Genomic DNA, 14,516 nt, shown 5'->3' with positions numbered 1-14,516 from the left:
AGGGGGGGAATATGAGCCATGCATACAGGGGGGAATATGAGCCATGCATACAGGGGGGAATATGAGCCATGCATACAGGAGGGGGGAATATGAGCCATGCATACAGGAGGGGGGAATATGAGCCATGCATACAGGAGGGGGGAATATGAGCCATGCATACAGGGGGGGAATATGAGCCATGCATTCAGGGGGGAATATGAGCCATGCATTCAGGGGGGAATATGAGCCATGCATTCAAGGGGGGAATATGAGCCATGCATACAGGGGGGGAATATGAGCCATGCATACAGGGGGGAATATGAGCCATGCATTCAGGGGGGGAATATGAGCCATGCATACGGGGGTGAATATGAGCCATGCATACGGGGGTGAATATGAGCCATGCATACTGGGGGGAATGAGCCATGCATACAGGAGGGGGGAATATGAGCCATGCATACAGGAGGGGGGAATATGAACCATGCATACAGGAGGGGGGATATGAGCCATGCATACAGGGGGGAATATGAGCCATGCATACAGGGGGGGGGGAATATGAGCCATGCATTCAGGGGGGAATATGAGCCATGCATACAGGAGGGGGGAATATGAGCCATGCATTCAGGGGGGGCAATATGAGCCATGCATTCAGGGGGGAATATGAGCCATGCATACAGGGGGGGAATATGAGCCATGCATTCAGGGGGGGGATATGAGCCATGCATACAGGGGGGGGATATGAGCCATGCATACAGGAGGGGGAATATGAGCCATGCATACAGAGGGGGAATATGAGCCAAGCATACAGGAGGGGGGATATGAGCCATGCATATGGGATGGGAGGGAGATGAGCCATGCATACAGGAGGGGGGGGGGGTCATTATACAGTATTGAGCATCATGTGGGATCATTATACAGTATGGAGAACTGTGTGTGGCCGTTATACAGTATTGAGCATCATGTGTGGCCGTTATACAGTATGGAGCATCATGTGTGGCCGTTATACAGTATGGAGCATCATGTGTGGCCAATGGACATTATACAGTATGGAGCATCATGTGCGGCCATTAAACAGTATTGAGCATCATGTGGGATCATTATACAGTATGGAGAACTGTGTGTGGCCATTATACAGTATGGAGCACTATGTGTGGCCATTATACAGTATGGAGCACTGTGTGGCCATTATACAGTATGGAGCATCATGTGTGGCCATTATACACTATGGAGCATCATGTGTGGCCATTATACAGTATGGAGCATCATGTGTGGCCATTATACAGTATGGAGCACTGTGTGGCCATTATACAGTATGGAGAACTGTGTGTGGCCATTATACAGTATGGAGCATCATGTGTGGCCATTATACAGTATGGAGCACTGTGTGGCCATATTTTTTTTGTTTATAATTATTGTATATAAAAGTGTGATCAGCAGTGCTAAATGGCTGTGGTTGGGACATGGATATGGGTGTGACTAGTTGTGAAATGGGTGTGGTCAGAGGCATGGCCTAAAACTTGCTGCGGCGCACGTAGTGCGCCGCAAACTTTATACCGCCTTCCCTTCTTCAAAAGTTGGGAGGTATGGTACCGCATTTGCCAGATCATGGCGAGTGCCGCAAAATCCCATAGGGAATTAATGAGGCCGAACGCAGTGTTGCCGTAAGTGATCCGTTACGCGGCAGATGCAGAAAAACTGCTGGATCTGCTGCAAAAGGCGACTTTCACATCAGCGATTCTTGCCAAAGTCACTGCCGATAGTGTCATACTCACCAAAGGGGGAGGCAGCACTAAAAGTGCCTAGGGCAGCAGAAACTCTAAATACGGCCCTGTCTACACCCATTTTCAAAGCACGGGCAGCCACCCTCTGATTCATGCTGCCCGTAGTTTACACAGGGTGAATCAAGGGACAGGTTCCCTTTAAAATACAATACAACCCTGACACTGAATACCTGAGGTGAGAATAAATGTTTGTAGTAGCATGGATGGACACAAGACGTGGGGAAAGGTTTTCCCATGGGCTCGGATTGTTATCCTTTTACTCTGTCACATATCTATTTTTCAGCAGATTACGGTCTTCAGTGATTCATGAAAGCAAGATGGAAGACGCACAGACTGTGTTTCTATAGCAACCTTCAACATGGAGGCCATTTGGGAACAGTGTTTCTTATTTCTCTGCTCTGCGGTAAAGAGAATAAAAGAGGTGCAATGTGCTAAACCCATGGATAAGGCAGAAGCTGGATTCTTGCCCCTATATGTAATGTGCGCTCGCAGTATTACACTTCTCTTGGTCCATACCGCTCTTCATTATTGTGTTTCAGAAGGTAGCAGCAGCTGAAAATGACTGCTCGCTGTCTGTCCTCTGGTTCATTTGTTGTAATGCGTCATGTCAGATCGTCAATAATGGAATCTGATGTGCAGCACTCACTGTTCACTCGGCAGAAGCAGACACAGATGTCAGACCCTGCCTCACATGCCCTCATAAAAACCCAGAAAACCCAGCGTGTGCTAACTTTTCTATGGGGGCATCCAAGGTGGTCAAATTTAGATTGTTTTCCAAAAATAAAAATCCACGAAAATATATTTCTTATAGAAATAACCTTTATGATTCTTATATTGTGATCCGGCTGTACCAAATCATTTATCATCTCAATAAAATATCAACAATTGAGGTCTAGAATATAATCATAAAGCCACAATTTGATCAAAGACAAGGGGGAAAATACCCTCGACATGTGATTAGATTCTAAAGAGTGAACAAGGATTGTTGACAGCGTAAGGCCAGGTTCACATTGCATTAATGCAGCCCGTTCAACACATGCGTTAAACGAGCTGCGTTAACGCAAGTGCCGACTTGCTAGCGCAGAAAGAGCTAGCAGATGCTGTATCTGCGCTAGCGGTGACGGACCCGGAAACGCTGCAGCCCGCGTCCCAGGGTCCATCACTCAATGACGGCACATCGCTAGCGCACACCCATTATGGCCGTGCGCTAGCGATGCGCCCGAAATAGAGCTCAATGGCAGTGTTAAAGGACTGCGTTATGCCGCGGTGTAACGTAGTCCGTGTAACAGACTGCCAGAACGCAATGTGAACCTAGCCTAATTCAGGTAGTCCAATGAGTCCTCATACCTGAAGAGGACGAGAGAATGGCCTCCACTGCCACCTATTGGAGATCGTAATCCCAGAACCTAGATGTTGATATTGACCCTTTAAAGAGCATTGCCACATGACTTAGAGGTGTGGACCAAAGGCCAAGTCATTTTCATTCTAAATCCCTATTTAGTGCCATAATATAAACTATTTTCTAATATACCGTACTTTCATTAAAACTTCACTATCCTTCACTAACAACACTATCTAAGGCTACTTTCACACTAGCGTCGGTACGGGGCCGTCGTCATGCGTTGGCCCGACGTACCGACGCATGCTGTGAAATAAAAGCACAACGGGGGCGGGGATGCAGTTTTTCAATGCCTCCGCTGCCCCATTGTAATGTCCAGGGAGGAGGGGGCGGAGTTCCGGCCACGCATGCGCGGTCGGAAATGGCGGACACAACGCATAAAAAAACGTTACATGTAACTTTTTTTGTGCCGACGGTCCGCCAAAACACAACGCATCTGTCGCACGATGGATGCGATGTGTGGCCATACGTCGCAATGCGTTGCTAAAGTAAGTCTATGGGGAAAAAACGCATCCTGCAGACAACTTTGCAGGATGCGTTTTTTCTCCTAAACGACGCATTGCGACGTAGGCAAAACGACGTGTGAAAGTAGCCTAAGTGATTTTCTTTTCTTACTTCCTGTTTGATGATGCGTGGTTTAAGAGTCCCAGTGCATGCTGACAGTGTCGGACTGGGGAGCCAAGGGCCCACCAGTAACTAGTAACCTGGGTCCGGTCCCACTTTTCCGCTACATGCAAATATGACATTATCCTCAATCACAAATGTATATAACAATGAACTGGGTAGATTGTTACATGAATAAGATGCTGCCTCTATCTGTACATAGTGATTCATGTATATTGTGCCAAGTACTGCTTATATAAAGGGTGGCGGCCCACTCTGGCCCAGGGGCCCACCGGAGGATTTTCCTATGGGCTAGTCAATGCCGGCATACTGGTATACACAAACAAAGCGTCATCAGGAGGCAAAGCCTAAAACGAAGTGTCGATTAAAATCAAGTACTTGTAGCCAGTCAATGCTAAAACATTATTATTATATTGTGAGTTTACAATGCTTTCTAGATTTATGACTCCTTTGATTGACTAGTGTTTCATAAATAAATAATATTAATGTGATTACTGATCAAGCCTGGCTAATAGTCTCAATTTTACGGAGACTGTCCCGTAAATGCTTAGCAAAACAGGAGGGTTTACAAACTAAAACATAACTTTTAATAAATCATGATTAAAATCCACCGTGCTTGTGTGCAGTTGTCCGATAAGACCCCTATTACAGGGCATCACAAAGGACACTAATAGGTAAATAATTAGCACTGTATTTACAATTTAATAGGGATCCCTTTTTAATTCACGGAAAAGCATTATAAAATACTATTTTCCACCACAGTCAGTGATTTTTTTGTAATTTTGGTGGGATATATATCTGGCCTTGGGGTGCCAATTTCAGTGATACTCAAAACAGGAGGGTTTACATCCTGTGTAATTCCCATGGATTGTTGTGTAGATGCCAGCTAGTTATTTCCTTTATATACAGTGGGTACGGAAGGTGTTATGGTTCTCAATGGCAAGAGAACATAGCCCAGCAAACATACGAACTAGCTCTTGGAAGGATGGAAACTAAACTGACCATGAACTAAACCTGCCGCACAACTAACAGTAGCCGGGTAGCGTAGCCTGCGTTTTATCCCTAGACGCCCAGCGCCGGCCGGAGGACTAACTAATCCTGGCAGAGGAAAATATAGTCCTGGCTCACCTCTAGAGAAATTTCCCCGAAAGGCAGACAGAGGCCCCCACAAATATTGGCGGTGATTTTAGATGAAATGACAAACGTAGTATGAAAATAGGTTTAGCAAAATTGAGGTCCGCTTACTAGATAGCAGGAAGACAGAAAGGGCACTTTCATGGTCAGCTGAAAACCCTATCAAAATACCATCCTGAAATTACTTTAAGACTCTAGTATTAACTCATAACATCAGAGTGGCAATTTCAGATCACAAGAGCTTTCCAGACACAGAAACGAAACTACAGCTGTGAACTGGAACAAAATGCAAAAACAAACAAGGACTAAGTCCAACTTAGCTGGGAGTTGTCTAGCAGCAGGAACATGCACAGAAAGGCTTCTGATTACAATGTTGACCGGCATGGAAGTGACAGAGGAGCAAGGCTAAATAGCGACTCCCACATCCTGATGAAAACAGGTGAACAGAGAGGATGATGCACACCAGTTCAATTCCACCAGTGGCCACCGGGGGAGCCCAAAATCCAATTTCACAACAGTAAGGTATTCATACACCTTTATATTTTTCACTCTTTGTTTCATTGCAGCTATTTGCTATATTCCAAAAAAGTTCTTTTTTCACATTAATGTACACTCTGCAGCCCATCTTGACTGAAAAAAAACAGAAATGTAAAATTTTTTGCAAATTTAATAAAAAAGAAAAACAATCACATGGTCATAAGTATTCAGACCCTTTGCTCAGACACTCATATTTAAGTCACACGCTGTCCATCTCCTTGTGATCCTCCTTGAGATGGTTCTACTCCTTCGTTGGATTCCAGCTGTGTTTAATTAAACTGATAGGACTTGATTTGGAAATGCACACACCTGTCTATATAAGACCTCACAGCTCACAGTGCATGTCAGACCAAATGAGAATCATGAGGTCAAAGGAACTGGCCAAGGAGCTCAGAGATAGAATTGTGGCAAGGTACAGATCTGGCCAAGGAACAGAATTTCTGCAGTACTCAAGGTTCCTAAGAGCACAGTGGCCTCCATAATCCTTAAATGGAAGAAGTTTGGGACCACCAGAAGTCTTCCTAGATCTGGCCGGGAGAAGAGCCTTGGTGAGAGAGGTAAAGGACCACTCCAAGATCACTGTGGCTGAGCTCCAGAGATGCAGTAGGGAGATGAGAGAAAATTCCACAAAGTCAACTATCACTGCAGCCCTCCACAAGTCAGGCCTTTATGGCAGAGTGGCCCGACAGAAGCCTCTCCTCAGTGCAAGACATATGAAACCCTGCATAGAGTTTGCTAAAAAACACATGAAGGACTTCCAGACTATGAGAAATAAGATTCTCTGGTCTGATGAGACGAAGATAGACCTTTTGGGTGATAATTCTAAGCGCTATGTGTGGAGAAAACCAGGCACTGCTCATCACCTGTCCAATACAATCCCAACAGTAAAACATAATGGTGGCAGCATCATGGTGTTTTTAAGCTGCAAGGACAGGACGACTGGTTGCCATTGACGGAAACATGAATGCGGCCAAGTACAGAGATGTCTTGGATGAAAACCTCTTCCAGAGTGCTCTGGACCTCAGACTTGGCCGAAGGTTCACCTTCCAACAAGACAATGACCCTAAGCACACAACTAAAATAACAAAGGAATGGCTTCAGAACAACTCTGTGACCATTCTTGACCTAAACCCAATTGAGCATCTCTGGAGAGACCTGAAAATGGCTGTCCACCAACGTTCACCATCCAACCTGACGGAACTGGAGAGGATCTGCAAGGAAGAATGGCAGAGGATCCCCAAATCCAGGTGTTAAAAACTTATTGCATCATTCCCAAGATGACTCATGGCTCTACTAGCTCAAAATGGTGCTTCTACTCAATACTGAGCAAAGGGTCTGAATACTTATGACCATGTGATACTTCAGTTTTTCTTTTTTAATAAATTTGCAAAAATTACTACATTTCTGTTTTTTTTCAGTCAAGATGGGGTGCAGAGTGAACATTAATGAGAAAAAAAATAAACTTTTTGAATTTACCAAATGGCTGCAATGAAACAAAGAGTGAAAAATTTAAAAGGGGTATGAATACTTTCCGTACCCACTGTAAATAAATGAAATAACTAGCTGGAATCTACAGGACAATTCATGGGAATTACACAGGATGTAAAATCCATTAGATCCCGATACACGATTGAGCATTGGAGACTGTGTACAGATAGGAATTAGAATCTTCAAGACTTTACCTACCTGCATGTGAAACACCTCATCAGAACTTTCTGATTGCCCCGTTAAGTTACTAACTTCAGCCGAAGCTTGAGAGGAGAGGGAGGACGAAGAATATCTGTTTACCGCAGGGTAACTCAATGGGCTGTTCAGAAAGTAAAACAATAGTAAATAAAAGGAATATGTAAATGTAATCATATTGTTCTAAGCGTTCTTAGTCATAGCTGTGACTCAGACCACATCTCTATTGTTTCACTATTCATGGCACTTTAGTATAAAAGGATCCTATGGATGTGGGCATATGGCACCGCCAACCAACCAGCGGAGCAGGCAGTTCATGTTATATAAAGAAAGTGCTTTCTTGACAAGTACTGAATAGCAACACCCACTGGATTTTTTTTATTTATATTGAAAGGGTCAGCCCGTGTGACAAGTTTTCTTTTACAGCATTACAATTCACATATCACCGGGTTCAATATTTGTGCTATAAATTAGCAAGTCCATAAATTTCACAACTATATAACATATGAAAATACACACATACATTATTATCAAATGACTGATACCTGAATATTTTTGTTTTAAAGAATGAATTATGTTTATTATCTAGTTATGTCATACTGTATACTAATAATTGCTCAGGCGTCAACTACATTGTGACTCCCAAGCATATTGGATTATGCAGAGATTACATGAGGTTGCTTAGGAAAAGTAAAATGTGAGTGATGGCCCCGTAAGAAGCTGATAATAGAATGAAACCATGAGTCCAATTCCATTGTCTATATAATTGTCTAAGGGGTACCTCCGTCTTTCTGTCCGCAATTTCCGTAACAGAAATCCCACATCGCTGATTGGTCTCGCCAGCTGCCTGTCATGGCTGCCGCGACCAATCAGCGACGGCCACAGTCCGATTAGTCCCTCCCTACTCCCCTGCAGTCAGTGCCCGGCGCCCGCATACTCCCCTTCAGTTACAGCAAACACAGGGTTAATGCCAGCAGTAACGGACCGCGTTATGCCGCGGGTAACGCACTCTGTTATTGCTGCTATTAACCCTGTGTGTCCCCAACATTTTACTATTGATGCTGCCTATGCAACATCAATAGTAAAAAGATGTAATGTTAAAAATAATAATAAAAAAACCCCTGCTATTCTCACCCTCCGATGTCCGCCCAGGCGCGCGTGGCTGCCTCCATCTTCCGTTCCCAGAGAAGCATCGCGAAATTACCCAGAAGATTTAGCGGTCTCGCGAGACCGCTAAGTCATGTGGGTAATTTCGCAATGCATCCTGGGAACGGAAGATGGCGGCAGCCGCGCGCGCATCGCCAGAGCTTCGCTGGATCCCGGCGGGTGAGTATATAACTATTTTTTATTTTAATTATTTCTTTAAACAGGGATATGGTTCCCACACTGCTGTATACTACGTGGGCTGTGTTATATACCGTGTGGCTGCTATATACTACGTGTTAGATACTATGTGGGCTGTGTTTTGTACTGCGTGAGCTGTGCTATATATTACATGGCCAGTGTTATATACTGCGTGGCCTGTGTTATATACTACGTTGCCTGTATTATATACTGCGTGGCTGCTATATACTGCGTGGGCTGTGTTATATAGTACGTGGGCTGTGTTATATACTGTTTGGGCTGTGTTATATACTGCGTGGCCACTGTTATATATTGCGTGGCCTGTATTAACGCATCGGGTATTCTACAATATGTATGTATATAGCAGCCACATAGTATATAGCACAAGCCACGTACTATTTGTCTGCTATATACTACTGTACATGGCTCCTATATACTACGTGGCCTGTGCTATATACTATGTGGCTGCTATATACATACATATATATATTCTAGAATACCCGATGCGTTAGAATCGGGCCACCATCTAGTATCTATATATTTACCTATTTTTATTTATTTTACTGACATATAGCGCCATTAATTACACAGCACTTCACAGATATCTGCGTCCCTGTACCCATTGGGGCTCACAATCTGGAATCACTATGTCTTTGGAGTGTGAGAGGAAACCTGAGAACCCAGAGGAAACCCACACAAACATGGGGAGAACATGCAAACTCCTTACAGATGTTGTCCTTTGTTGGATTTGAACCCAGGACCCCAGTGCTTCAAAGCAGCCGTACTAATCACTGAGCCACCGTGCTTTTTATATAGATAGATCTAGAATATTTTATATGTTTGTGATGATACTTAATAAAATCAATTTTCCTTTTTACTTGAGCCTTGTACATAAATTGAATCCCCTGTAGACAAAGCTATTATCCATTGAGCAGTTTGTTGTAGCTAAGGAAGAAAGTACCATATCTGAAAAAATGAGCGTGAGAGAGCCTGTGACTGTTTTGTCTAAAGTGCTGTTTGTCTTAAGACTTTGGATTCAGGAACTTTAACCCCTTCACCCCCAAGGGTGGTTTGCACGCTAATGACCAGGCCAATTTTTACAATTCTGACCACTGTCCCTTTATGAGGTTATAACTCTGGAACGCTTCAACGGATCTTGGCGATTCTGACACTGTTTTCTCATGACATATTGTACTTCATGATAGTGGTAAAATTTCTTCGATATAACTTGCGTTTATTTGTGAAAAAAACGAATATTTGGCGAAAATTTTGAAAATTTCGCAATTTTCCAACTTTGAATTTTTATGCCCTTAAATCACAGACATATGTCACGCAAAATACTTAAGTAACATTTCCCACATGTCTACTTTACATCAGCACAATTTTGGAACCAAAATTTGTTTTTGTTAGGGAGGTATAAGGGTTAAAAGTTGACCAGAAATTTCTCATTTTTACAACACCATTTTTTTTAGGGACCACATCTCATTTGAAGTCATTTTGAGGGGTCTATATGATAGAAAATACCCAAGTGTGACACCATTCTAAAAACTTCACCCCTCAAGGTACTCAAAACCCAATTCAAGAAGTTTATTAACCCTTCAGGTGTTTCACAGGAATTTTTGGAATGTTTAAATAAAAATGAACATTTTACTTTTTTTCACACAAAATTTATTTCAGCTCCAATTTGTTTTATTTTACCAAGGGTAACAGGAGAAAATGGACCCCAAAAGTTGTTGTACAATTTGTCCTGAGTACGCTGATACCCCATATGTGGGGGTAAACCACTGTTTGGGCGCATGGCAGAGCTCGGAAGGAAAGGAGCGCCATTTGACTTTTCAATGCAAAATTGACTGGAATTGAGATGGGACGCCATGTTGCATTTGGAGAGCCCCTGATGTGCCTAAACATTGAAACCCCCCACAAGTGACACCATTTTGGAAAGTAGACCCCCTAAGGAACTTATCTAGATGTGTGGTGAGCACTTTGACCCAACAAGTGCTTCACAGAAGTATATAATGCAGAGCCGTAAAAATAAAAAATCATATTTTTTCACAAAAATGATCTTTTCGCCCCCAATTTTTTATTTTCCCAAGAGTAAGAGAAGAAATTGGACCCCAAAAATTGTTGTGCAATTTGTCCTGAGTTTGCTGATACCCCATATGTGGGTGTAAACCACTGTTTGGGCGCAGGGCAGAGCTCGGAAGGGAAGGAGCGCCATTTGACTTTTCAATGCAAAATTGACTGGAATTGAGATGGGACGCCATGTTGCCTTTGGAGAGCCCATGATGTGCCTAAACATTGAAACCCCCCACAAGTGACACCATTTTGGAAAGTAGACCCCCTAAGGAACTTATCTAGATGAGTTTTGAGAGCTTTGAACCCTCAAGTGTTTCACTACAGTTTATAACGCAGAGCCGTGAAAATAAAAATTCTCTTTTTTTTTTTCACAAAAATGATTTTTTAGCCCCCAGTTTTGTATTTTCACAAGGGTATCAGGATAAATTGGACCCCAAAAGTTGTTGTACAATTTGTCCTGAGTACGCTGATACCCCATATGTGGGGGAGAACCACTGTTTGGGCGCATGACAGAGCTCGAAAGGGAAGGAGTGCCATTTGGAATGCAGACTTAAATGGATTGGTCTGCAGGCGTCACGTTGCATTTGCAGAGCCCCTGATGTACCCAAACAGTACAAACCCCCCACAAGTGACCCCATATTGGAAACTAGACCCCCCAAGGAACTTATCTAGATGTGTTGTGAGAACTTTGAACCCCCAAGTGTTTCACTACAGTTTACAACGCAGAGCCGTGAAAATAAAAAATCCTTTTTTTTCCCACGAAACTTATTTTTTAGCCCCCAGTTTTGTATTTTCCCAAGGGTAACAGGAGAAATTGGACCCCAAAAGATGTTGTCCAATTTGTCCTGAGTACGCCGATACCCCATATGTTGGGGTAAACCCCTGTTTGGGCACACGGGAGAGCTCTGAAGGGAAGGAGCACTGTTTTACTTTTTCAACGCAGAATTGGCTGGAATTGAGATCGGATGCCATGTCCCGTTTGGAGAGCCCCTGATGTGCCTAAACAGTGGAAACCCCCCAATTATAACTGATACCCTAATCCAAACACACCCCTTACCCTAATCCCAACAGTAACCCTAACCACACCTCTAACCCAGACACGCCCCACCCCTATTCCCAACCGTAAATGTAATCCAAACCCTAACCCTAACTTTAGCCCCAACCCTAACTGTAGCCCCAACCCTAGCAATAACCCTAGCCCTAACCCTAGCCCTAACCCTAGCCCTAACCCTAATGGGAAAATGGAAATAAATACATTTTTTTTATTTTTTTATTTTTCCCTAACTAAGGGGGTGATGAAGGGGGGTTTGATTTACTTTTATAGCGGGTTATTTAGCGGATTTTTATGATTGGCAGCCGTCACACACTGAAAGACGCTTTTTATTGCAAAAAATATTTTTTGCGTTACCACATTTTGAGAGCTATAATTTTTCCATATTTGAGTCCACAGAGTCATGTGAGGTCTTGTTTTTTGCGGGACGAGTTGACGCTTTTATTGGTAACATTTTCGGGCACGTGACATTTTTTGATCGCTTTTTATTCCGATTTTTGTGAGGCAGAATGATCAGAAACCAGCTATTCATGAATTTCTTTTGGGGGAGGCGTTTATAACGTTCCGCGTTCGGTAAAATTGATAAAGCGGTTTTATTCGTCGGGTCAGTACGATTACAGCGATACCTCATTTATATCTTTTTTTTATGTTTTGGCGCTTTTATACGATAAAAACTAATTTATAGAAAAAATAATTATTTTGGTATCGCTTTATTCTCAGGACTATAACTTTTTTTATTTTTTTTGCTGATGATGCTGTATGGCGGCTTGTTTTTTGTGGGACAAGATGATGTCTTCAGCGGTACCATGCTTATTTATATCTGTCTTTTTGATCGCGTGTTATTCCACTTTTTGTTCCGCGGTATGGTAATAAAGCGTTGTTTTTTGCCTCGTTTTTTTTTTTTTTCCCTTACGGTGTTTACTGAAGGGGTTAACTAGTGGGGCAGTTTTATAGGTTGGGTCGTTACGGACGCTGTGATACTAAATATGTGTACTTTTATTGTTTTTTTTTATTTAGATAAAGAAATGTATTTATGGGAATAATATATATATTTCTTTTTCTTTATTTAGGATTTTTTTTTTTATTTTATTTTTTTTTACACATGTGGGAATTTTTTTTTTAGCTTTTTTACTTTGTCCCAGGGGGGGACATTACAGATCGGTGATCTGACAGTGTGCACAGCACTCTGTCAGATCACCGATCTGCCTCACATCACTGCAGGCTTACCAAGCGCTTGCTCTGAGCAGGCACTCGGTAAGACACCTCCCTCCCTGCAGGACCCGGATGCCGCGGCCATCTTGGATCCGGGACCTGCAGCGAGGAAGGAGGTAGGAGACCCTCGGAGCAACGCGATCACATCGCTTTGCTCCGGGGGTCTCAGGGAAGCCCGCAGGAAGCCCCCTCCCTGCGCGATGCTTCCCTATACCGCCGGCACACCGCGATCATGTTTGATCGCGGTGTGCTGGGGGTTAATGTGCCGGGGGCGGTCCGTGACCGCTCCTGGCACATAGTACCGGATGTCAGCTGCGATATGCAGCTGACACCCGGCCGCGCTCCCCCCGTGAGCGCGGCCGATCGCGTATGACGTACTATCCCGTCGGTGGTCATACGGGCCCACCCCACCTCGACGGGATAGTACGTCAGATGTCAGAAAGGGGTTAAAATGAAATGTTCTGTATCAATTTATTTTGTATATATATTCCTATTTGTGCACTCCCCATGAGTAAACTGAACTCCTTTATTGATAATGCCATCCAGTGTCACATGTACATAATTCTGGGTCAGTCGTTTGAGGGTCCATACTGCTGTGCAAGATGTGTGCTCATTGAGCGTTTTAAAAGTATTGGTATTATACCATGTATAAGTATGTAAGGGGACAATACAAATATCTCTCCAAGGATCTGTTTATACCAAGGAAGGTGACGGTCACAAGGGGGCAATCTCTGAGTCTGGAGGAGAAGGTTTTTCCACCAACATAGAAGAGGATTCTTTACTGTTAGGGCAGTGAGAATCTGGTATTCCTTGCCTGAGTAGGTGGTGATGGCGAACTCAGTCAAGGGGTTCAAGAGAGGCCTGGATGTCTTCCTGGAGAGTAACAATATTGTATCTTACAGTTATTAGGATCTTTAGAAGGACGTAGATCTGGGGATTTATTCTGACCGAATATAGGCTGAACTAGATGGACAAATGTCTTTTTTCAGCCTTGCTAACTGTTACTCAACACCTTCTTCTCTACAGTAATTACACAATAAAACCCCGGACAATGATATGACCAGGGATACCATAAATTCTCCAGTAAATGTCACCTGCTTAAACTGACAGGAAGTACGACTCCGTCTCAAAACACAAAAATCATTGAGTCTGGATTTACGCACGTGATGTGAGGATTCACAAGTCTGCAGTCACATAAGTTGAATGCAGACTTTATTGATAAACATAGACAACCCCTTTAAGGGTATTCTAAGAGATGCTACCCTGGAGTATCTCAATAACCTCATAATCCGAAATCGACATGAGTTTAAGAGGGAGCTGTCCTGTCAAAACTAATCTGCTTATATGAGGAGGTAAGTTTCAAACTGGGTCAGAGTAAGGTTGTGGATGTCCTCTTTCTAGACTTTTCAAAATGTATTTGATACAGTGCTACATAAACTCCAATTATATAAAGGAAACAAGGGAAAGTATGTGTAGTTAAGTGATAGGAGGCAGAGGGTGGTTTTTAATAGAAGACACTGTTTAATCATCAGTGGGCTACAGCAGGGGTCAGTATTGGACCCTCTTTTTAATATATACAGTGCCTTGCGAAAGTATTCGGCCCTCTTGAACTTTTCAGCCTTTTCCCACATATCATGCTTCAAACATAAAGATACCAAATGTAAATTTTTGGTGAAGATTTAACAACAAGTGGAAC

General features: G+C 43.2%; 1 protein-coding gene across 5 annotated transcripts in view; it reads right to left on the bottom strand.

The window, feature by feature from the left end:
* Positions 1–14,516, bottom strand: part of DOCK4 (dedicator of cytokinesis 4) — a 517,521-nt gene that overhangs the window by 30,343 nt on the left and 472,662 nt on the right. For 4 of the 5 annotated variants that reach the window (XM_077265059.1, XM_077265060.1, XM_077265061.1 and 1 more), the window contains one exon: positions 7,141–7,261. The exons of the other annotated variant lie outside the window; for it this stretch is intronic. In XM_077265059.1, the coding sequence (XP_077121174.1) occupies positions 7,141–7,261 (121 nt within the window). The remainder of the gene's footprint in view (positions 1–7,140; positions 7,262–14,516) is intronic. 5 annotated transcript variants of the gene reach the window in all.

This window comes from Ranitomeya variabilis, chromosome 5 (genome assembly GCF_051348905.1).
Source record: "Ranitomeya variabilis isolate aRanVar5 chromosome 5, aRanVar5.hap1, whole genome shotgun sequence".
NCBI classification, from domain to species: Eukaryota; Metazoa; Chordata; class Amphibia; order Anura; family Dendrobatidae; genus Ranitomeya; species Ranitomeya variabilis.
The sequence above is the reverse complement of the archived record's forward strand: the minus strand, read 5'-3'. Positions and strand labels throughout refer to the sequence as shown.